At 43.3% G+C, this 24408-nt stretch overlaps 1 protein-coding gene across 1 annotated transcript in view; it reads right to left on the reverse strand.

Annotated features, from left to right (window-relative positions):
• Nucleotides 1-730: 730 nt before the first annotated feature.
• The window catches only part of TMEM260 (transmembrane protein 260), a 96703-nt gene continuing 73025 nt past the window's right edge, over nt 731-24408 (reverse strand). Inside the window, exons 11-17 of the mRNA XM_066608259.1 lie at nt 21394-21566; nt 17674-17845; nt 12776-12924; nt 9154-9330; nt 4681-4734; nt 4260-4350; nt 731-1713 (exon numbers count right to left, since the gene is read on the reverse strand). Of these exons, the coding sequence (XP_066464356.1) occupies nt 1453-1713; nt 4260-4350; nt 4681-4734; nt 9154-9330; nt 12776-12924; nt 17674-17845; nt 21394-21566 (1077 nt within the window). The 3' untranslated portion in view covers nt 731-1452. The remainder of the gene's footprint in view (nt 1714-4259; nt 4351-4680; nt 4735-9153; nt 9331-12775; nt 12925-17673; nt 17846-21393; nt 21567-24408) is intronic.

The raw sequence follows: 24408 nt of genomic DNA on the forward strand, positions 1-24408 counted from the left end.
GCTGTGGAATGTCCACTGTGGTCACTCTGCAGCGAATTCTGCCCCGTGTGAACATAGCCTAGAGCCCTATTCATTCCTATGCTCTGTTTGGAGCCTCCACCACAGACTCGGTTGGGCACAAACACAGATGTGAATACAGCCCAAAACACTGCTTAATGTGGGACTGCAATTTTACAATTTCAAAACGTGAGTTCTAATGTCATTTCCTCAACTTAACCCTTTCCAATCCACTGTCTGACGTCTAAAGACATTCCGATTGAAGGCTGTACAACTTCCAATGTCGGAAGACGCCCGGTAGGGTATTCTTACTGTATATTACTGGCCGCTCTGTTGCTGGGTGCCTCTCCAGCATGTCCAATACCGCAGTTCTGGCACTAGCCAGCAGGTGGCGCCTTTGTATAATGGCAGAAGGAGAAAACCCCCTAGGAAACCCTGAATCCAAAATTGGATTGCAAAGGGTTAAAGGCAATCTGTCACCTCCCTACAGCATCATAAACTAAGTTACGGTGATGTTAGGGGATGCGACAGGGAGTCAAGGTGAAATAGTTTTTATACTCATCCGTGGCACGTTTTCCAGATTACAAAGTAGTCACTTTTTCCCTAATATCTTACAAACTGTCTTTATATAGTTATAGTTTTTAAAGGGGTTGTCCCGCGCCGAAACGGGGTTTTTTTTTTTTTCAAACCCCCCCCCCCCCCCTGTTCGGCGCGAGACAACCCCGATGCAGGGGTTAAAAAAGAACACCGGAGAGTGCTTACCTGAATCCCCGCGCTCCGGTGACTTCTTACTTACCGGTTGAAGATGGCCGCCGGGATCTTCTCCCTCGGTGGACCGCAGGGCTTCTGTGCGGTCCATTGCCGATTCCAGCCTCCTGATTGGCTGGAATCGGCACGTGACGGGGCGGAGCTACACGGAGCCGGCATCCAGCATGAGCGGCCCCATTGAGGAAAGAAGAAGACCCGGACTGCGCAAGCGCGTCTAATTTGGCCATTAGACGCCGAAAATTAGACGGGCTCCATGGAAACGAGGACGCTAGCAACGGAGCAGGTAAGTGAAAAACTTCTTATAACTTCTGTATGGCTCATAATTAATGCACAATGTACATTACAAAGTGCATTAATATGGCCATACAGAAGTGTATAGACCCACTTGCTGCCGCGGGACAACCCCTTTAATAATATTTGACTGATCAACTTCTACTGGCTCAAATATCCTTCGTTCACGAATACCACTAATAGATACAAAATAACACAATGTGAAAGTCAAGGTATAGCACCAACATTGCTTCCCAGCTTCGGCTTGTCCATACTGCACCAGTGGAAATGATAAGGTCGCATCCAAATTACAATTACCTCATGTCAAAAAAATATGTGCGTCCAGCGTGTTCAAGGTAGAAGTTCACCACAGTGTTTGGGCGATTGGAGTAACAGAATGAGAAGATATTACGTATTTCATCTGACATCGCCCTTTAGTCTCTTAAGCCGCAGGAGTTCATCTTTGAAGTAGTCGACAGCTTGCAGTATGGCCTCTATCTGGCCGTCAGTCGTAGCCTTACTGGCATAAGCAGAAAAGTGTTTAATAATGTCCTTTAGAAGACGTTCTGGATTAATGTCCGCTCTATGTTGGCGCAGCATTCGTTCACAGGCAATGGCATAGTTTTTGTGCCAGTTAATGGGGTGATTTTCATGTTTGTCTATTGACTTCTTGTACAGCTGAAAAAAATTAGACAAAGTAAGGGGGACATATGAGATTTCCCTTTTCGTCTCTCAATGACAGCATCAGTTTAGTTGGAGAAATTGTAGAGGAAACAGTAGCAACTGTGCGCCAACATGGCAGCCCATAGGTGACAGCCGCGAAGGTAGTGCAGTAATTTGCTCCTCCGGCTCTGTTCACCATTCTAATCTATTAAATTCTACTTGATTCAGTAGAAATCCAGATTGTTCACAAATATTGTACAATTTTACACAAAACGTCACAAGGTTATAGCCAGATGGGATAAGTTTGTATAGAAAACATGCAATATTAAAATACAAAGTTAGAGTAAGAACAATAATCCGTTAAACCTACACCATCGCAGGATGCTGCTGGAATGGGGGACAGCCATGGTGTGCAATGCTTTATGGTTTATGTCACAATATTTCATCTTACTACACATTTCAGTGTGGTCAAGATTCAAACAAATTTTACTAATTAGGTATTCTAAAAACAGGATAGTGCAGTGACAGTTGACCTATCACTGCACTGGAAGTTTCTCCCATCTGTACACAGGATCTTCAGCGCTCAGTGACCATTGGGTTCGTGGTCACTTCTCTTACTATTCTCTTTTCCCCCAATTACATAGTTAGGTGGATTGGCAGCTCTAGGAAGAGTATAGGTTGCTCCAATATTCTTCCATTTAAGAATTATGGAGGCTGCTTTCAGTGCAGTAGATTTTTTGTAGCCTTCTCCAGACCTGTGCCTCCACACAATCCTGCCTCTGAGCTCTACAGGTAGTTATTTCCTCCTCATGGCTTGGTTTGGGCTCTGATGTGCGTTATAAGCTGTAAGACTATATAGAGAGGGGTGTGTCTTTTAACCCGTTCAGGACCAGGGTGTTTTGGTCCTAAAGGGCCAGACACTTTTTACGAATTTTACCCATGTGGTCGGTTTACCTCCCTATTTTTTTTTGCCTTCAGTTGCAAAAATTATTTTTGCAGTGTTTTTGTTTTCTGTGACTAAGGCCGCCTGCACACGGGCGGAAATCCCGCCGCGGGATTTCCGCCACTGAAAGTTTGCATAGGAGTGCATTACAATACGCACTCCTATGCAGGCGGCCGCGGTTTGGCCGCGCGAAATCTCGTGCGGCAAACAAACAGCGGCATGTCCTATTTTTGTGCAGGGCACGCACTCACCCGGCCGCTGGCTCCGGTCTGCGCATGCGCCAGCTGCGGGGCAGCCGGCACATGAAAGAGCTGGGGTCGCCAGGCGCGGGTGAGTACGCGCTCGTCCCTGCAGGCTCTCGGGTCGGGTCCCGCGGCGAGAATTCTCGCTGCCGGATCCGACCCGCTCGTCTGCAGGCGGCCATACAGGGCTATTTTTTTACAGATTTGTTTTCTGATTTTCAGCTTTATTAGAGGTAAAAAGCTAAAAAAAAAACAAAAACACGATTTTTAAAAATTTATAGTTGTTTATTTACGTTAAAATAAAGTGCAGGATTTGAATGTTTAGATATATGATTCATATAGTCTTGATTACAGGGCGCATATGGTGACGGTTTTGGTTGGCAACAGCGGTGAGTCATTTTATATATATATATATATATATATATATATATATATATATATATATATATATATACAGCTACGTCCCCCATGACCTCATATAAGACTTCTATATGTCATTCACATTGAAATAAAAAAACAAACAAACAAAAACAACATTTTTTTTCAATGTAGCTGGGGCATCCATAGGTGCCTCAGTTACAGAAGAAAACATCCCCCTATAGTTATCGTAGTCACTAACAGAGCTGATCAGAGTCAGCAAGGACTCAGCAGCTCTGCTGTGGCAGGTGGCACAAGGCGGTCACATGATCGCTGAGTTAAGTAGCGGAAATAACACTTTTGCTTTCTCTCTTCACTACATAGTGCTCATTGAGTACTATGTAGCCTGTAAATGGAGAAGGCAGGAGTGGTTAAAAACAACCTCTGCCTTCTCCTCTGAGTTCTCGGCTGTGACTAACAACCGAGTACCCGACCTGCCCATGCTGCATTGCATGAGCTGGAGCTTTAATCCTGTGCCGTATTTTTTTTTTTTTTTACTATCGGCCATGATTAAAGCCCAGGACCAGGCGTTGTAAATATACTGTGCTTGGTCCCTAAGGGGTCAATCCAATGTCTAATCAACTGACTTTACTACAAATGGACTCCAATCACGGTGTAGAAACATCTCAAAGATGATCAAGAGAAGTAGGAGGCCCCTAGAGCTAAATTTCAAGTGTCATACCAAAAGGTCTGAATACTTATGTCAATTCAAAATGTCAGCTTTTTGTTTTTACATTTTTTTTTAATTGGCAAAACTATACAACACAACATAAAAAGTGAGAGTCTGAAAACTTTCCAAATTCAATGTATAGGGGGGACTGTTTGCTCAACAACTATAAAGCTGAACTTCTGGGACCAAAGTTGAGGGGGACAACAAGGGAGCTGATCCCACTCCTGATAAAACAGCAGCGCAATATATTATATATATATATGGCTTCATCCATAAGATAATACTTTACCTGGTAAGAATAGAAGTACAGCTGATTTTTGACAGATGGGGTCAAATGTGGAGATTCAGCGAGGTCAAATATAAAAAAAGCAGTTTTCACTCTGAAACGTGAAGTAACGGATGTGTTAATCTCTTGCTTGCAACTTAAAGGTGGTTCACCACTTTAAATTATTAATGAACATCAACTAATTAGCATAAAAGTTTCTCGGACCACAGTCTCATTTCGATATAGGACATTCACCCTTGTGCAACACAGTGGTTTGGCCATGAACAAATCAAGCTTTTATATATCTAGTTGATATGCTACAGCAGTTTTTTTTTTTGCAGGAAAAACCCTTTACTGCTTTACGCTACTCAGTGCTAAATAATTCACCAACACAGCCACAGTCATAGTGCAACCTCAATTCCCTTTAATATACATTGCAACATACCTTGCTTCCCACATTTCTTCATTTGCTACTGCTTCCCATGAGGAAAGTTCAAACCTGTTAGAAAAACAAGTCTGAATTATATATTTTAGGATAATTTAAATGGGACGCTCATTGTTGCAAATATAATTAATATTTAGTGCAAATAGTCTCAATTAAAATTATTCTACCCTACTGTTTTTTTTTTAATCAAACAAGTTTTACTGAGTTTTTGCAATAGAACAATACAATACAATACACAAAAAGAAAAGCACACTTGGAAAAACCCACCCAACACCCTCCCCCTCCCTCCTGCACAATGAGCACACGTCCCCACACTATCTCCCCCTCACTGGATACACAGAGTCTAGTGAAAGAAAATCATCCAATGCCGCCATATCTTACTATGTGGAGAAAGAGAAGTCAAGTACCACAGGCAGAGATTAAGAAGGAACTCTTCAAATCTTCAAGAAACACCCATCTTTTGTTATCAAGCCTACATCTCCTTAATGGTCGTCTAACCAATGCTGAGGATACCAAGCCTGGGAAAGCTATCCATCAGGAAAACTTGGCCCCATTACGTCTTTTTTGATAGATCCCTTTTCCACGAAAATCACAGAATTAAAGGTCTGTTCAGCTCCTCCGGGGTGGGTGCGGCTGGTTGCATCCAGTGTCTTGCTATGGTTTTCAAGGCTTGGTATAAGATTATATAGAATCCACACCGCTGAGTTATGAAAAATATATAGAACCTGTGGCATTATAATCATCTCAATTACCGTTTTTCTCCGAACAAAAGACCTACCCCGAAAGTAATCCCTACCCTGGTTTTCGGGGGAGGCTTGAAATATAAGCCCTCCCCCGAAAATAACCCCTAGCTAAAGTACATGTTAAATTTTTTTTTTAATAACATAAATACTCACATGGCCCACGGTGCAAGCTGCCGTGTCTTCTGAACTGATATCTCCTCTTCTGTCCTCCAATCTGAGATATCCTCTTGTTTCTGGTGATGGGGCTCCAGCAAAGCGAGCGCTGTGATTGGATCGAGCGCCAGCCAATCAGAGCCGGCGCTCGATCATTCACAGCCATTCAGTAAATGACATAACTGAATAGCTGTGATTAGTTCATTGAGCGCCGACACTTATTGGCTGGCGCTTAACCCAATCACAGCGCTCGCTTTGCTGGAGGCGGGGTAATCAAAACCCATTACCAGAAAGAAGAGGATATCTCAGAGCGGAGGACACTGCAGACTGCCGCATCACCGCGGGAGACCAGCAGCACGAGGCACCAGGTCGAGGCGGACCAGGTGAGTATAAGTCGTCCCCCCCCTTCCCCGAAAATAACACACCGTGCCTCTTTTGGGGCAAAAATTAATATAAGACAGTGTCTTATTTTCAGGGAAACATGGTATATTAGCTCTTCCTATCACTCATAATGGCAGCTTAACCCATACAACAATCTTACACTTCACTTTATCAAGTAAAGGGTGTACATTTTACGCCTCAGATGTCAAACACAAGGCCTGCGGGCTGAATCTGCCTTATTATATGTGGACCGTTATGGGGGCACTATTACTACTGGGACCATTATAGGGTTCACTATTCCTACTGCAGCTACTATGGGGGTCACTAGAACTACTGCGGGTATTATGGGGGTCACAAATAGGGCATGTTCACTCAGGTATAAGCATATTTCGGTTGTAAAAATTCACTTCATTTTCTTGCTCATTTGCACAGTGTCAAAAAATACACTCACTCATGTGAACTAACCCATTAAAATCAATGGGCTCTATTCATTGCGTATTACGCTGAGCAAATATGCCCATGTGAACACGCCCTAACTGTACAATTACCATCGGCCCTTTAAAGGCAACCAAAAGGCTGATGTGTCCATCAAAGAAATTGAGTTTGATACACCTCTTCTACACCATGTAATACTGTTCATTCCTACTCATCTAAACACTCAAACATTTAAATTTCTGCACACGGAACATCTACAACTGAGCCAATCTGCGCCACCACCTACTCCGATCTGATGGGCAATAGTGCAAACTTAGTCTTATTGATAAGTGGGCCCAAATATTTCCCAAAGTGATCTATAATCTCCATAATATTCCCAAAACGCAACCCAATATTATTTACAAACAACAGGAGGTTGTCAGTATACAGAGCGACTCTTTCCTCATGGTCTCCATAGCGGAATCCCCTCACTCTGCCAGTCAACCGCAACAAAGAAGCTAGTGGCTCAATCGCAATTGCAAACAGTAGGGAAAGGGGACACCCTTGCAGAGTTACCCTTTCAAATATAAAGGAAGATGAAGTAGCAACATTAGCCCAAATGCTAGTCTGCAGGGTCCAAAAAATTAGGTCCAAACCCCATTTCCCTCAAGACGGCCCACAGGTATAACCATTCAACACTGTCAAGAGCCTTTGTGGAATCTATAGACAATATAGTCTTGTTGTCCAAGCCCCGGGGCCATCTGGAGATTAAGAAACAGCCTTCTAATAATAATAGCAGTAGATCTGGAGGGCATAAACCTGGATTAATCTGGGTGTATCATTGAGGCGATCACCTTATTCAATATATTTGCCAGAATTTTAACATCAACGTTAAGAAGGGATATTAGTCTGTATCAGTTGGGAAATTTTAGATCCTTATCTGGCTTGGGCAAGACCACAATAATGGCTTTATATAAGGATGCAGGCAGTGACCCTTTATTAAAAGCATCCATATACGTAGCATGTAATTTAAAAGCCAGATCTTCAGCATATATTTTGTAAACTTCAATTGGTAAGCCATGAACCCCTGGTGCTTTATCATTAGCCATCTCTCCCACTACCTCCTATACCTCATACAATGTTATAGGTTCATCTAACCATGTCCTATCACTACTTGTCACCTGCAGTAAGGATGCATTACCCAGATGAGACTCTAAAGAAATTGAGTCATATGCCTCTCTCCACTGATACGGACTAGAATAAAATTGACTGACAGTACGTAGAATAGTGGGCATATCCTTCACTACATTTCCCTCCCTGGTCTTGAACTGGTGAATATATGTCAATCCATGCTGGGCATTAACAACAGTGGCCAACAGGTGACTAGTTTTCTCTCTCTCCTCAAAATAATTACCATACTTTTTCTGCAGGTTCCACGCAGACGAATCTGTCTCCATGACTACAGACTACAAACCAACCCTGTGTAGTCTGATCCTGCAGTCAAACTACCATCCTGTCTGTAAACATGGAGATGAATGAGTCTTCATAGATGGGGATCACATAACATGGGATATATGTAATTGATTCTATATGTAAACTTGCTTCATTTCTTATTTTAGATACTTTGGAGTACTAGTAAACACATTAGTTACAAAAGTGCACATACTCGAATGTCTCTTCCACAAAATGTAAATACAATAGCTCTATCCCCTGTACAACCAATGACTACTCCCACCGAGGCTAGCATATCAAGGTTATGACATAACTAATCACTTACCTTGCAAGGTCATCATATAACCTTTAACAGGCATTAGCATGGCCAAGAAAATTGGAACATTTTTTAATATATATATTTTCTACATCTATATACACACATGCATACATATATAATGCTGTTTGTATTAAAGGGGTTTTCCAAGATTCAGTAACAAAAAATTGGATGGTCCAGGAAAAAAAACAACCCATGCTGTTGGATAGATTTCCCCCTGGTCTGGCACAGGAGACTTAACCTGGGTCCCCACTGTTCTGATACTGGAAGCAGCTGCAGAGGTCAAGTGCTGTTCATTTGACACCTGATCACTGGTTTCAGCAGTCACGTGCTGTTCATGGCTGTATCACCATTGAGCCAGTGACTCGCTGAGCAGTCACGTGTACAATGAATGCCATGTGGCCACCGCAGCTTCTCCTAGGACTGGAATGGTGAGGACGGGGGCTCCTGCGCTGGACCAGGGAAAATCTATCAGTTGGGTAAGGCCCAATGCACATGGACGGATTTGCATTACGGAATTCGGAACGGGTGTCCACCTCTGGATTCCGCAGCAAATACCTGCCATAGCATGCAATGTAAAAGTGGGTTCTTATTCCCACGAGAGGAAATTTATTGCAATTTTCCACTTGCGGGGGGAAAATCGCAGCTTGTTCTATTTTGAGCAGGATTCCATGCAGATGGCTTCCATTGAATTTAATGGAAGCCGCCTGTCCTGCGGCCCTTCTACAATCATCATTGCAGAAAGGCCGCGTGATCTGCATCATCGCCTAGCGACTGCCGGCACATTCACAGTATAGAAGAAAAAGCATCCGGACAGGTACGCAGGGCTCACTGGCCAGGCACCAGGTCGGATTCCACTGTGTGATCCCGCATGCGGACCCTGACCCGGTCATGTGCATTTGGCTTAAGGCTTATTTTTTATTTTATTTTTTATTCCCCACCCATACATTTTTTTGAAATCTTGGAAAATACCTTTAAGAGAGGTAAATAGTCAATGCGTGGTGCTACACATACTTCCCATGCTGCTCTGTCCAGTTATACAGATTGCTAGTCAAAGCAATCCATTCCTCAGCATTAAAAACTGCGTTTTTTGAGACAAGCTTCTCACAGCATCCCCACGGCCACAGTGAATGTGTTTTCTTCCATGTTGGATCCCCTTCATTCAGTCCTATGCATACAAATGTTTCCCTACTGGAAACAAAAATAAAAACACATGAAAACAAACATTTGAGACTCAATTTAAGACTTCACAAAAGAAATGTATCACAATGGCTTTACAGTGTTGCAAAATACCTTTTCATGGAGGATAAATATATATTTTAATGGCTCAGTGATTTCTCTATTCACTAATTACACAGTAGAACACAGCAAGGGAATCTGTAACCTGTAAAACTGCTACGGAGCAAAATAACCCTAAACCTGCCAAATTACTTGTTAATATGTATGCATGCTATTTGTGTGGAGCAGGGGAGATAAGCAGCTGATAGACACCTTTGGCACTGCTCATCTCCCAGGGAAATCAAGGAATTGGCAGAAACAATATAGCTATAGCAACCTGCAGCTTAGGCTCAGCCATGCCCCATAGACATTAAAGGGGATGTTTCATCCCTTTCATCAGTAGGGCTCACAATCTAATTTAGTATTTATCAGTATTTGTGGAGCAAGGAAGTAAATCAGAGAACCTGAAGAAAGAACTGAAAATGGCAGGTTTAGAAAACTCTGAGTTACTTTATGGGGAATCTCAGTTCAGGACCTTCATCTTTTAGGCAGAGTAGCTACAAGACATGTCTCTCACTCTGAAGCTGGGATGTCCATACATTACATGGAAAGCCCATTTGCTTCAATTGAAAATGTGTAATACTTTATTTTACCTAAGGAGGCACTGCAGGGAAAGTGAACACTTACAGGCAGGTTTACTCACAGATTACAGCTGATTGCTTATGCACAGATACAGTAATTACACCCTGGGACATTTTTTTAACCCCTTAAGGACCAGGCTGTTTTGTACCTTAAAGGGGTTGTCCCGCGCCGAAACGTGTTTTTTTTTTTTCAACAGCCCCCCCGTTCGGCGCGAGACAAACCCGATGCAGGGACTTAAAAAAAAAAACGCACAGCGCTTACCTGAATCCCCGCGCTCCGGTGACTTCTTACTTACCGGTTGAAGATGGCCGCCGGGATCTTCTCCCTCGGTGGACCGCAGGGCTTCTGTGCGGTCCATTGCCGATTCCAGCCTCCTGATTGGCTGGAATCGGCACGTGACGGGGCGGAGCTACCAGGAGCCGCTCTCCGGCACGAGCGGCCCCATTCAGAAAAGAAGAAGACCGGGACTGCGCAAGCGCGTTTAATCCGGCGATTAGACGCTGAAAATTAGACGGCACCATGGAGACGAGGACGCTAGCAACGGAACAGGTAAGTGAATAACTTCTGATAACTTCTGTATGGCTCATAATTAATGCACAATGTATATTACAAAGTGCATTAATATGGCCATACAGAAGTGTATAGACCCACTTGCTTTCGCGGGACAACCCCTTTAAGGACCAGACAACTTTTTAGGGATTTTACCCATGTGGTAGTTTTACAGCCCTATTTTTTTTTTTATTCAGCTACCAAAATTTTTGCTGCGTTTTTTTTTTCCCGTGACATATAGGGTTTTTTTAAATATGTTTTTTACTGACTTTTTTTCCTGTTCTTTTAGTTTTATAGGGTGTAAAAAGCTAAAAAAAAGATTTTTTTTAAACATATATAGTTTTTTTTAAAATTAGTATATTTATGCTAAAATAAAGTACGGGAACGGGTTCGTCATTTTGTTTCGGACGTTTTGCTATATGTATGGTTTTGGTTTTCAGAGCGCATACGACGACGGTTTTGGTTGGCGTCTGCTTTGCGTTATTTTCTTATGTATATAGTGTTGTTTTATTCTGTAATTTTTATTTACTGATGTATGTAATTATGTGGTTTTTTTTTTACTATCTATGTCCCCCATGATGTCATGTTTTTTTTTATTTGACATTTTTCCACTGTAGCTGGGGCATCCATAGGAGCCCAAGTTACAGGAAAAAACATCCCCTGTGGTGACAATAGTCACTGGCAGAGGTAATCAGGATCTCCTGGGACCCTGTAGCTCTGCTGCAGCAGGAAATCCTGGCGGTCATATGACCTCGGGCTCCCATAGGCATATATCTATATTACTCCCCAAATCCACACAATTCGCAACCTGATTGGTTGTTTGGATTTACTTATTCCCGGTGATTGGTTATTTGGTTTGGCTGATTCACAGTGATTGGTTACTTCAGTTGGCTGATTCACGGTGATTGGTTATTTGGTTTGGCTGTTTCATGGTGATTGGTTATTTGGTTTGGCTCATGTAGAAGTGGCGAGTAAAAAGCTAATATGCCTCCCATAGTGGAAGTTATACTTCCACTTTCACTTTTCAGTACACAACGCTCATTGAGCGCTGTGTACTCAGGAGAGGAGAAGACAGAAAGGGTTAAAAACCCCTCCTGCCTTCTCTCCCAGGTTATCAGCTGACAACCCGTCCTGCCTCTGATTGATTGCAGAGACAGGAAGCTTAAATCCCAGCCGTAATTTTACGTACGGCTGGGCTTTAAGGCCTGGATTAGGCACTGTAAATTTACAGTGCCTAAATGGGTTGAAGTGAACCGATCAGGTCCCTTATCCTGCCCTGACTGCAGGCAGCACAGTGGCAAAGAAGTGGATTTCAGTGGCCTGTAACTTATATTGAGCCATTCAGCAGTTTAAAAAAAATTATATTTTTAAGTGTACAGCATGCAGATTGAGAAGAGTCATTCATATTCATGTATACACGCCCCCTTCCCTCCAGCCTCTGATTGGCAGGTATCTCCATATTACTGTGCATATGGGGTGATCCGTTAATTGATGGCTAGAGGGTGGAGGATGCTGGCGAGCAGAGCAAGCATACATGAATATCAGTGAGTGTCATTGGACTATTCTCTAGCAGCACTGGCCACATGATGCACATTTTTAAATGAAAATAAAAAAAAAAGTGCTGAACAAACGGATTCCACTAAAATCAACATGTATGTCACTATACTGTGCTGCACGAAGCCTTGGCAGCATAAAATATGTGACAGGTTGCCTTTACGTTTATCCCTGACAAACTAAATTCTTTTTTTTAAAAAAGGAGCAGATTTACAAAGCGAAACGCGTCAGTCTATGGCATATAATGTGCCAAAAAACTAGCTTACATGCGGTGTACCAAATTTATTATTAACTTTTGTGCCTCACTACACAGTTTTGAAAAGTGTCTAAAAAAGGTATCACGACTAAAGGGAGTTACAAAATAGGAGATGTGTCACGGTTCCGGTGCAAAACTTTGGTCTAAAGTAAGCCGAACAAGAGGTGTCGTAAAAAAGAGAAAATTGTCTAAAATATCTATCAAGATGCGCCAACTCGCACAGCGTGAACCACTGTGATGAAATGGGTTTATCTTCTGCCTGCCTGGTCTAGTTTTATGCTGTCCAAATCAGGATCCGGATACCTGGTGTGTTAAGAAAGAGGACACAATAGAAGAGTGCCTAGCCCAAAACAGCTTACAATCCATTTGTCCTTACCAGACATCAGATAGACCCATCAAGGAACAATTAACCCTTACTTTTCATTTACTTTGAGAAAATGCTGAAGGTTAAAGGTAACAGTTCCATCTGGATGTTTTGTTGACACTGGATTCCACTTAGTCCCAGGAAAATGGACGCCTGCCAAGTGTTTTGCTGTCTTTGGTAGATACCACTCATATGTCATCATCTGCAGAATAAACGCATACATGTAAAGTTCCTTTAATTAACGGAGGGACTGAAAAGAATGCATATCTAAACCTGCTTGCTACTAAATTTGAAGGAGTATTACAGTAATACACATGTATTGCATATCCCAAGGATCTGCCATACATGTCTGATAGATGTGGGTCCAGATGATGAAAGAATTGACTGTTTTGAGAAAAATGGTCCCATGACCCCCATTGGGTGGGCCACAAAAAGGAAGAGAAATGGAAAGTCAGCCACTCTTATGCACAGCACTCTCCATTCTAATCTATAGGAGGTTTGAAAAATTGCCTTATAACAGTATCTCAGCCTGCCCTAAACCTATTGGAGAAGGGAGGACTTTAAAAAATGCCAAATAATATTTGTGGCGCAGAGTGTTAAGGCAGCAGAAATGCAGTCCTAAGCTCTTGCTCACAAGCTGAAGGTTGCAGGCTCAATTCCTGCTTGGTTCAGATAGCTGGCTCAGGGTTGACTCAGCCTTCCAAGGTGGGTAAAATGAGTACCCAGCTTGGTGGGGGGTAACAACTTACCTGAAAGCACTGCGGAATAAGTTGGCGCTATACATATAACAAGATTTATTTATTAATCTCTGAATTGCAAGATATGATAGGTTACCACTACATGAGGAACCCATATTTGACAAAAGAACAGAAAAGGAACACATAGAACTTTTTTTGCGCAGTACAAGAGAGACTTATTGGAAAATGTTTGGTTGGGGTGTTTTTGGTATTGTTTGTTTAAACGTGTTTGGATGAAGAAAATTCAATAAATAAAAATATTTGAATTAAAAAATTTTTTTTTTATTTATCTGTAATTAATTCCCATATAACTTCTTTTCTCATAAGCTGAGGCCAGACTGATAGAGATGATGGGTCACATTTCCTACAATCATATGCAATTTCCTTTCCAGTCAAGAAAAAGGCTATAATTTGATTAGCCTTATTTGACAATGTATATATGGAACAGCCCTATCCTCCCCTAATACATATATATTGAAAATGATGGAAATTTGTATTGTGTACATGTCACGTAATGTATTTGTAATGTCATTATTTTCAATGTCCATGCAACATCTAACCAACTTCAGACATCTCCAGAACTTGTGAATCACTTCCAGCCCTCTGTTATCACACCTCACACATTTAACCTCTCCACTGACCCCATTTACCTTACAGAGTTGTTCCCACTAACAACATACAGTACTGTGCAAAAGTCTTAAGGCCCATTTATACACAACGATTATCGCTCAAAAGCCGTCTTTTGAGTGATAGTCGTTATGTCTAACTGCACTGACATCGTGCAGTTTTCGTTAAGCCGTCGCTTATCTTAGGCCTCATGTCCACGGGCAAAATAAGAATTAAAATCCGCAGCGGATTTTAACTCTTCTTCTGCCCGCGGATCCGCATCCCATAGGGATGCATTGACCACCCGCGGGGTAGATAAATACCCGCGGATCGTCAATAAAAGGGATTTAAAAAAAAATGGAGCATGAAAAAATCCGGACCATGCTCCATTTTCATGCGGGTCTCCCGCGGGCTTCTATTGAAGCCTATGGAAGCCGTCCGGATCCGCGGGAGACCTAAAATAGGAATTTAAAAGAATTACTCACCCGGAGCGGGCGGGGAAAGCCTTCTCTTCCTCACGGCCGGATCTTTCTTGCTTCGGCTCGGCGGATGTGCCCGGCGCATGCGCGCGGCACGTCGGCGACGTGCCGCCGGCGTGACGAATTCATCCGCCAGCCGGAAAAGAAGATCCGGCCGTGAGGAAGAGAAGGCTTTCCCCGCCCGCTACGGATGGGTAAATGCTTTTAAATTCCTATTTTCAGCGCTCATGTCCGCGGGGCAGGAGGGACCCGCTGCAGATTCTCCATGGAGAATCTGCAGCGGATCTGATTTTCCCCGTGGACATGAGGCCTTAGTCTTTCAGCGTGCTGGAAGAGAACAATGAGCCTTATCAGGGATTCACAGTGGGATACAGCTGATACTATTGTTTCAGCTGTATCTCGCTCCCTGAACACAGGCTGGGTATGAAGGATACAGTGGTCCAGCTCTGTTCTCCATACCCGCTTCTCCGTGCAGAGAACAGCTGGATGCAGTAGACAAGTGGGGCGACCCCGCTTGTCTTCGGCATCCTCCGCTCATAGCGCTCAGCTGTAGAACAGCCAGGCGCTCCGAGCGGGGAACAGCTCGATGCAGAAGACAAGCAGCGACACCCCGCTTGTCTTCTGCATTCTCCGCTCGCAGCGCTCGGCTGTATAACAGCCGGGCGCTCCATGCAGAGAACGGCTGGATGCAGAAGACAAGCGGTCTCGCTTGTCTTCTGCATCCCCTGCTCAGAGCGCAAGGTGATCGCTCAAAGTTTTAGCGATCACCTTACTCTGTAATCAGACACAACAATTATCACTCAAAAGTCGCTCAAAAGACATCTTTTGAGTGATAATAGTTGTGTCTAAATGGGCCTTTATGCAGGTGTAGAAAAATGCTGCAAGGTAAGAATGCTTTCAAAGCCAGAAGTGTTAATAGTTTATTTTTGTCAATTGACAAAATGCAAAGTGAATGAACAAGAAAAAAATCTAAATCAAATTGATATTTGGTGTGACCTTCATTTGTCTTTAAAACAACATCAGTTCTTCTACATACACTTGCAAAAAGTCAGGGATTTTGTAGGATTACAGTCAGGTGTATGATCAGCCAATTATACCAAACAGAGGGTGTAAAAAAAATGGCAGCAGGCGCTCTGGGCTAAGGAGTCAAATTTTTAATATTTTGCTGTAACACAAGCAGTTTGTTTGCCGAAGGGCTGGAGAGCGGTATAATAATGAGTGTCTGCAGGCAGCAGTGAAGTATGGTGGAGGTTTCTTGCACGTTTGGGGCTGATTTTTAGCAAATGGAGTTGGAGATTTGGTCAGGATTCATGGTGTCCTCAATGCTGCAGCAGATACTTATGCAATAGCATTAGGTGGTGTCTGATTGGCTGTATGTCTGGGGTGGTTGGCCTGCTGCAGAATAAATTTGGAACTAATGTCATTAACAATTGACTTTAGCATAGAACAATATAGAACAAGGAGTCCTGGAAGTGATATGTTGGGGTCCAAGCTCCTTCAAAAACTGTGTGCAAGTGTATTGATGCTGTTTTGCATGTAAAGTTTTAAAGGCAATGGGCGGTCACACCAAATATCCCTTTGATTTAGATGTCTCTTTTGTTCACTCACATTATTTTTGTTTTAATCTTGTCAATTAACAAAATGCAAACTATTAACGCTTCTATTTTTGAAAGCATTCTTACTTTGCAGCACTTTTTCCCACACCTGACTATAACTTTTGCACAGTACTGTATATCCCCTATCTACAGGATTGGGGTTAAATGTCTGATCATTGCAAACTCATGCTTCGGGCCTCAGGCAGACGGGCGTTTTTTGTGTGTGCATTTTTGGCGTGAAATGAACGCAAAACGCATGCATCAAAAATTTGCATGACCGAAATGCGCGGCGCATTCTATAAAAAAAAAACAACGAAAAAGACCCGCACTTGGGTGTGTTCAAAATATGCACATAAAGTGTGGTGCCATCGCTATTCCCTGCTGCGGCTGTGACAGCTGCAGCAGGGGATTCATTGGACGTGGAACCCCTGAATGCTGTCACATCCCGGGGTTTCCCCTTGTGGTCAATGGGGCCGGCGGCAGCCCCATTGACAACACACAGAGAAGATCATGATCCTCTGCCACAGCTGTGACAGCTGTAGCAGAGGATTTCTTCATCTACGTTGGGAGTCCCAGCAATATCACACTGTTCCAGGACAAGGAGACTCCCCGCAGGGATGAAGAATTCCCCTGCCACAACTGTCACCAGCTGTGGCAGAGGCTCACAGTGCTATCCCATTGAATACAATGGAGCCGGCTCCATTGAAAGCAGTGAGATGCTAGCATCACCCGCAGGGATTTTTGGGAAACGGCTTGAAATACAAGCCCTTCTCTGAAAATAAGCTCTAGGTGAAAGAAAAAAAATGTAATACATAACCTAGCGGTGCTGTCCAGGGTCAGGCACATCTTTCTGTGAAGCTGGCACTGTATTAAAGCATTTTCTTCTGGCAGAGGATTTAAAAATCCCTGCCAGAAGAAAACTCTGCCTCTGATTGGCTGAGTGCTGTGACCAGAGGCAGAAATCAGCCATTGAATGACAGCTGAGCGCTGCCTGTGATTGGTCCCTGCGCTCAGCCAATCAGAGGCAGCGCTCAGCCATTCATTGAATTCAGCCCCCATCGTATGAGATATTGCAACTGTGGTACTACTGATTGAGCTGGTGTTTCTAGATTATAATGGTGGAGATTGGTGGAAGCTCAGTGATGGACACACTTCCCGAGGTGGCATGCCATGTTCTTACAGGTGCAACTATAAGACCAATGTTCACATGTTGGCCACTTGTACCTATCCAACAGACTTATTGTTACTGGATGGAGGAAACAGATTCACCTGCTTGATAAATGTGAAACCACCCTTACTGAATTTAGATGCTTGCTGCTAATACACCAGTCAAATACACAAGATTTCTTATGAATTCAAGGTGGTTATGGCTCATTACATGCAGGCCTGTTTAGTGGAACTTCACCTGAATGCAGTCTCAAAAAATTTTGTATAGTCGAAGGCTTCCTAAAAATGATGATTACCACCGGTAAATGATACCACAAGACCCCTATATCACATTTGCATTGCATGCATGATAGATCTCTTCACCCACCTCTTGATCCACTAAAGACAGGTCAGCACGAAGTCCCTCACAGTAATGAAGATAACGTAAAGAATTGCCAGGCAGATCACCTCTCAGTAAAATGATAGCATTCTGGGGCATAGAGGACAAAATATTCCTTGCAAAGTTGTCTACCACATAATTGCTGCTTTGGTCACAAACGCTAGAAAAAGTGTGAAAAAGGAAGAATTACTCATTAGATAGACAAAGAAATACTACAATTTCTTTAAGCCCAAACCTGTGGGTGTACAAAACAGGACCATCAAGCAGAGGACAGTCGAATCCTGGACCTTTAATCTGGATACCTTCTGCTTGCTCCCGAGTCCTAAACACATATACCCTATGATCTAGACCAGAGGTTCCCAAAATTTTTTGCCCTGTAGACCACTTGTCAATTTTTTTTGTTTTCATAGACCCCCTGCCTGCCTGCCTAATATTAAATTTTTCTTAACTTATTCAAGTCAAATGGGTTTTTGACAGCTGACACAGTGCTGCTCACTTAGGCCTCATGCCCACATGCGGGTCGGAATCCCCACGAGGGAGCCCGCAATGCAGTCCGACCCTGCCCGCAGCCGAAAACCGCGCTTACCTGTCAGAGCCTTCACTGTGAATGTGTGCGGAAGAACAGGCTGGCACGCCACCGCACATGCGCAGTAGAGATTTTTTTTTTTCAAATCTCCCGCCTTCCTGTGGGCCACGGATCAGATGGCTTCTATTGACTTCAATAGAAGCTGTCCAGCGGGAACCGCAGCATAATGGAGCATGAAGGTCCGCAAAACAAGTCCACATGCTTTAATTAAAGGGGTTGTCCCGCGAAAGCAAGTGGGTCTATACACTTCTGTATGGCCATATTAATGCACTTTGTAATGTACATTGTGCATTAATTATGAGCCATACAGAAGTTATAAGAAATTTTTCACTTACCTGCTCCGTTGCTAGCGTCCTTGTTTCCATGGAGCCGTCTAATTTTCAGCGTCTAATCGCCAGATTAGACGCGCTTGCGCAGTCCGGGTCTTCTTCTTTTCTGAATGGGGCCGCTCGTGCCGGAGAGCGGCTCCTTGTAGCTCCGCCCCGTCACGTGCCGATTGCAGCCAATCAGGAGGCTGGAATCGGCAATGGACCGCACAGAAGCCCTGCGGTCCACCGAGAGAGAAGATCCCGGCGGCCATCTTCAGCAGGTAAGTAAGAAGTCACCGGAGCGCGGGGATTCAGGTAAGCACTGTCCGGTTTTCTTTTTTAACCCCTGCATCGGGGTTATCTCGCGCCGAACGGGGGGGGGGGGCTTGAAAAAAAAAAACCCCCGTTTCGGCACGGGACAACCCCTTTAAGCTGCAGACGCCCTTGTCTACCTATGGGCAGCTTGAATCATAGTCTGCGCGGTTGCCCCGCAACTCAAATTTGTCCGTGGACATTGGGCCTAAGATAGGGGTTTTTGTAGAGTGCAGAATTGTAAAAAAAATAAACAATAAAAAACAAAACACATGAACAATTTTTATTCAGATCTTTATTGAAAAGATACAAAATGCAAGTAAATATTTGCTTTTGAGATGAAACCAGTGAAGGAGATGCTGAAAGAGCGGTCAGAAAGGTAGGAGGAGAACCAGGAGAGCAGTGTCCTTTAGGCCAATAGAGTAGAGCATAGTGAAAAGGGGGTCATGGTCAGCAGTGTCAAATGCAGCAGAGGGGTCAAGGGGGATTAGTATGGAGTAGTCGCCTCTCAACTTTGCCGTCATCAGGTCATTTGAAACTTTTCTGAGAGTGGTTTCGGTTGAGTGTAGAGTAGAAACCAGGCTGGGAGGGTGGGGTCGAGGAGAGAGTTGTCAGACAAAAAGCGTGTGAGGTGGGAGTAGACGAGGCGTTCTAGTAATTTGGGGATGAAAAGGAGGTTTGAGACGGATCGGTAGTTGGTGGCATCAGGTGGGTCAAGGTATGTTTTCTTTAGCAGAGGGGATATGATGGAGTGTTTGAATGAGGAGGAGAAGGTGCCAGCGGTTAGGGCGAGGTTGTAGATGGTGGTAAGGTGGGTAATGACAGCTGGAGAAAGGGACTGGAGGAGGTAAGTGGATCGCTAGCGCAGGAAGGGGGTGAGCGTCAGAAAGCAACCTAGAGACTTCTTCCTCTGTTGTTGGTTCTAACATAGAAAGTGAGTGGGTGCTGGATGCAGTGCTGAGGAGACTGGGATCGGGGCTAGCCATGCAGTTTTCCAAGATTTGTTTTCGGATGTTGACGATTTTTTAGTTGAAATAGTCAGCTAGTTCTCTTGCACTGAGATCCACCATGGGGGCCTGTTCCCTGGGGCTGAGGAGGGAGTGGAAGGTGTCGAAGAGTCGTTTGGGGTTGTGGGATAGTGAGGAAACAAGGGAGGTGAAATAAACTTGTTTGGCGTGGTGAAGGGCTAGGTTATAAGTTTTAAGCATGAATTTGAAGTGGAGGAAGTCTGTACGGAGCTTTGATCTCCTCTGCAGCCGCTAGGCACACCTATAGCACCGCCAGATGAAGCGCATTTGGGACGTGAACCAAGGTTGCTGTGGTCTGTGGTTGACGGCTCAGGTCACGGGTCGTGTCGCTTCATCCAGGGCACGTCTGAGGGTGGTGTGGTAGTGTTCGGCTGCCAGGTTAGGGTAGGGGAAAAGAGAGACAGGGGACAGGGATGACTGGATGGTCTCAGCTAACTGTTGGGTGCGAACGGACTGAAGGTTCATAGAGGTGCGATAGATAGAAGGATCACAGGAGATGCTAGGGTGCCTGATGGAGAAAGAGAGAAGGTTGTGATCCGAGAGTGGAAGGGGGGAGTTAGTAAAGTGAGAGGCAGAGCAGAGGCGGAGGAATATTAAATCGAGAGTATTGCTGTCTCTGTGAGTGGGGGAGTCTGAAATTTGTGATAGGCTGAAGGAGGAAGTAAGCGTTAAACCCTGGGAGACAGATGAGGAGCTGGGGTCATTAGCAGGGATATTAAAATCGCCAAGGATGAGGGTTGGGATTTCACAGGCTAGGAAGTGGGGGAGCCAGGCGGCTAAGTGGTCTAGGAACAGGTAGGTGGAACCTGGGGAACCTGGGGGCCGGTAGATAACTGCGACTCGCAGGGACAGTGGGCTGCAGAGTCGTAGGGTGTGGACTTCGAATGACTGAAAATTGGCAACTGCGATAAAACCTCTTATCACAACATATGAAGATAGAAAAGCTATCAAAAACTTTTTGCGATAGTCCAGAATGCAGGATATGCAACAGGTACGCGTATGATGCGTTGCTGACGGTATGACAATTTCTAAAAACTTGACATAGCACACCACAAAGCAGATTGGTATAGTTCACGTAAAACTTCTTGGGCTCTGGCAGACCATGTGAAAACGATGTGCAGTACAAACTTTATAGGTAAAATTATAAACAATTTTATGAAATATCAAAGAGGTAAGTAATTTCTATGTCTATTACAAGTATTATGTACACAATCTGTGTAAGGAGTATTATGTCATTTATAGAACGCCTAAATGTTGATAACCTGCCTAAATGTAGTCCGCTCACGTGGACCCCATTTACATCTTTTGCACCTCCAAATTTTTTTTCTTGCTGACATGGACCCCCAGTAAGCCAAAATTGACCCCTGGGGATCCATATAGACCACTATGGGAACCTCTGAGCTAGACTGACATAAGTTACATAGATGCTATCCTACTGAACTTCATTGTACCATAGTACCCAAAATAGGCCTACCTGTAGTTCGTTTGAATTTGATGAGCAACGACTGCAATTGTGAAAATCCATTCTATGCAGAGAATGAAGTCTTTGTTTGGCAATTTTGTTCTTATGCTGCGCATCAATAAGGCCAAGCCATGTCCTGCCAGAGCACATACCACAATATTGCTCTGCATCCAAAACCTCTCCACCTATGGGACAGAATGACACCTGTATTAACAAAGCTTATCAGGTTAACATGCAGTTGACAAAAGCAATGGAAAGTGCCACACTGGATGAATTTTATTAGCTTAGAGAATAGGAACACTTTAAAGTTGCACTATGACCAAAGCATAGCTCTACTTTTAACACAAGTTGGAAACCTGATGTTTTCTTCATTTGCATTTTACTATTGAAATACTTATATGTACATTATTCTTAGTTGTAAACACTTGGAAGAGGATTCACTTGGTTTCTTCACAAAGGAATCTACCAACTCAGTCTCCTTGAGTGATCCTACTGCTATTGTGCATAGTGTTTTCACCTGCTAGAAAGAGGACTTTTTTGACTTCGTAATGATGACCATTAAGGCCCATTTACACAAGGCAATGATTGTGAACAAGCGTTCATTAGAAGGCTTAATTACTCGATCATTGCCCCATGTAAACCGGGCAACAATCAGCCGTCGTATGGGCAAACATTCATTCACTGGACGATTGGGTTAGTCTTGCCAGTGAAAAAATTCATTGCTCTCAGTAGCAAATCTTCCCAATAGAATGGAGAATGTGCTGCCAACATTGATTATACTATAATGGAGATGAACGATCATATTAATGATCGTTCATCTCCAATTCCTCAGTCATTGGACTATGGAAAGGTATTAAACAAGTGCTGACCTCATTGATTGGTGCTAATTTAAATCAACTAATTGTCGGTCTGTGTAAATGGATCTTAACTAGAGATGAGCGAATCTACTCGTTTAGGGCGTTTTTGCACTCGAGCAGCGCTTTTTCAGAGTAACTGACTATTCGGACGAAAAGATTCAGGGGGCGGCGTGGTGGAGCGGGGGGTAGCAGTGGGGAGCAGGGAGGAGCTCTCTCTCCCCCCCCCCCCCCCCCACTCCATTCTGCAACCCCCCGCGCCCCCGAACCTTTTCGTCCGAGTAGTCAGTTACTCAGAAAAAGCGCTGCTCGAGTGCAAAAACGCCCTAAACGAGTAGATTCGCTCATCTCTAATCTTAACCCTAATAAAGGAGGTAAAGACTTTACCAACTGGATAATCTTACTGCGAGCTGATGATTAGGTGAAAATCTTAGGTACCAAGTTCTTAGACAAGAGTCAAAGTCAGTCTTTGCAGTACAAGTTACAGATTGCTACCAAGGCAGGTATACAATAAGGTGGAGTTTGTGCAGAATTGGGTAAAGCTACTCCTCCAACGTCGGAATCAGAAGCTTATAGGGAGAAGAAAAACCTCATTACTCAGGCATAGAATGTAGAACTGACCAGGGGCACCTTTCAGCGGGTGCTATTAGATTTACTTAATCTATCTAATCTCTATCTTCATTTATCTATATACTAGAACCTAAAGTGATCTTAGTTACAGACTTTTTTTTTGAGAGAGAGATATTCGGGTTGAGAAGCAAATTTTCAAAAATTCCAGATATGAAAGGTGTTTGTACCATGTTCATGCACATCCAGTTATGGGTATAAATCAAGCAGCCATTACCTTGTTATCCTGTCCTCTGATTCTGATGTTTACCTGCAACACTATTTTCTAAGATGGCCACCACATCCCTGACGATATGCAGCTTGAAACTACATTTCGCACAATTCCTCACTCTATAATTCCTTCCTATGTCCCCACCAAGCGTTGCCCTGCTATTGGTCAGCAATCTGCTCCCAAGAGCTGAAGAGGGAAAAAAGCCATCCCTGGTCATCACTAGCAAGCCCGATAGTGCTGAAATACCTACAGGCCATATATAGGGGCCACCTTTGAAGTGCCAGGAGAAAGTAATGGTTTCTAGAGCTACAGATACAAAATCCAAAGCAGAACCACATTGCAAACTTTAATAACTTTTAATAACACTGGGAAACAAATTTTTAAAATATTTTTGTAAAACAAAGTAATTGAGAGGTTTCTGTAAAATTAAAACATGCTGAATAATAGCAGTACGTCTCATTTTCAAGTTATTTAACCCCTTTTAGTGACCAGGCATTTTTTTTTTTTCGTTTTAAAAAATTGTAACTCCTTTATTTATCCATCACCGTCGCTGTATGAGGGCTTGTTTTTTGTGGGACAAGTTGTATTTTTCAATGATACTATTTTGAAGTACCACATAATGTACTGAAAAACTTTTAAAAAGTGGAGTAAAATGAAAAAAAAATAAAATTCAGCCATCTTTCAGTGCGTCTTGTTTCTACGGCGCACAAACTGCAACAAAAATGAATAACTTTATTCTATGGGTCAGTACGATTGCTACGATTCCATGTTTTGTTTTGTTTTTGCTGTACAACTTTTATTTTTAGTAATAGACATTTAATTTTTTTTTTACGTTTTTCTGCGGCCATCTTCTGCGCGCAATAAGTTTTTTATTTTTCCGTCCACATAGTTGTGTGAGGGCTCATTTCTTGCAGGACGACCTGTAGTTTGCTTTGGTACTTTTGGAATACATACGACTTTTGGATCACCTTTTATTGCATTTTTTCTTGGAGACTGAATGACCAAAAAAGCGCATTTCTGGCATTTTAAATATTTTTTCCACACGACATTTACCGTGCGGGGTAAATAATGCATTACTCTGATAGATTGGACTTTTACTGACGCAGCGATACTAAACATCTATTTTTGTTTTATGATTTTGACTCTTTTAGTCTAACCAATGACCTGTAAAAACACAGTTCATTAATTACAACTTACTGGTGGATGATCCGCAGCATTTCCGCCATGTGGAAACATACCTTATATATTACATAAACCTACCCTTATAGTGTTCAGTCAGCATGCGGTGCATAACAGTGATTGCGAAATAGTTGCGCAATCACTATTGTTATTTTT

Source organism: Eleutherodactylus coqui, chromosome 6 (genome assembly GCF_035609145.1).
Source record: "Eleutherodactylus coqui strain aEleCoq1 chromosome 6, aEleCoq1.hap1, whole genome shotgun sequence".
NCBI lineage: Eukaryota > Metazoa > Chordata > Amphibia > Anura > Eleutherodactylidae > Eleutherodactylus > Eleutherodactylus coqui.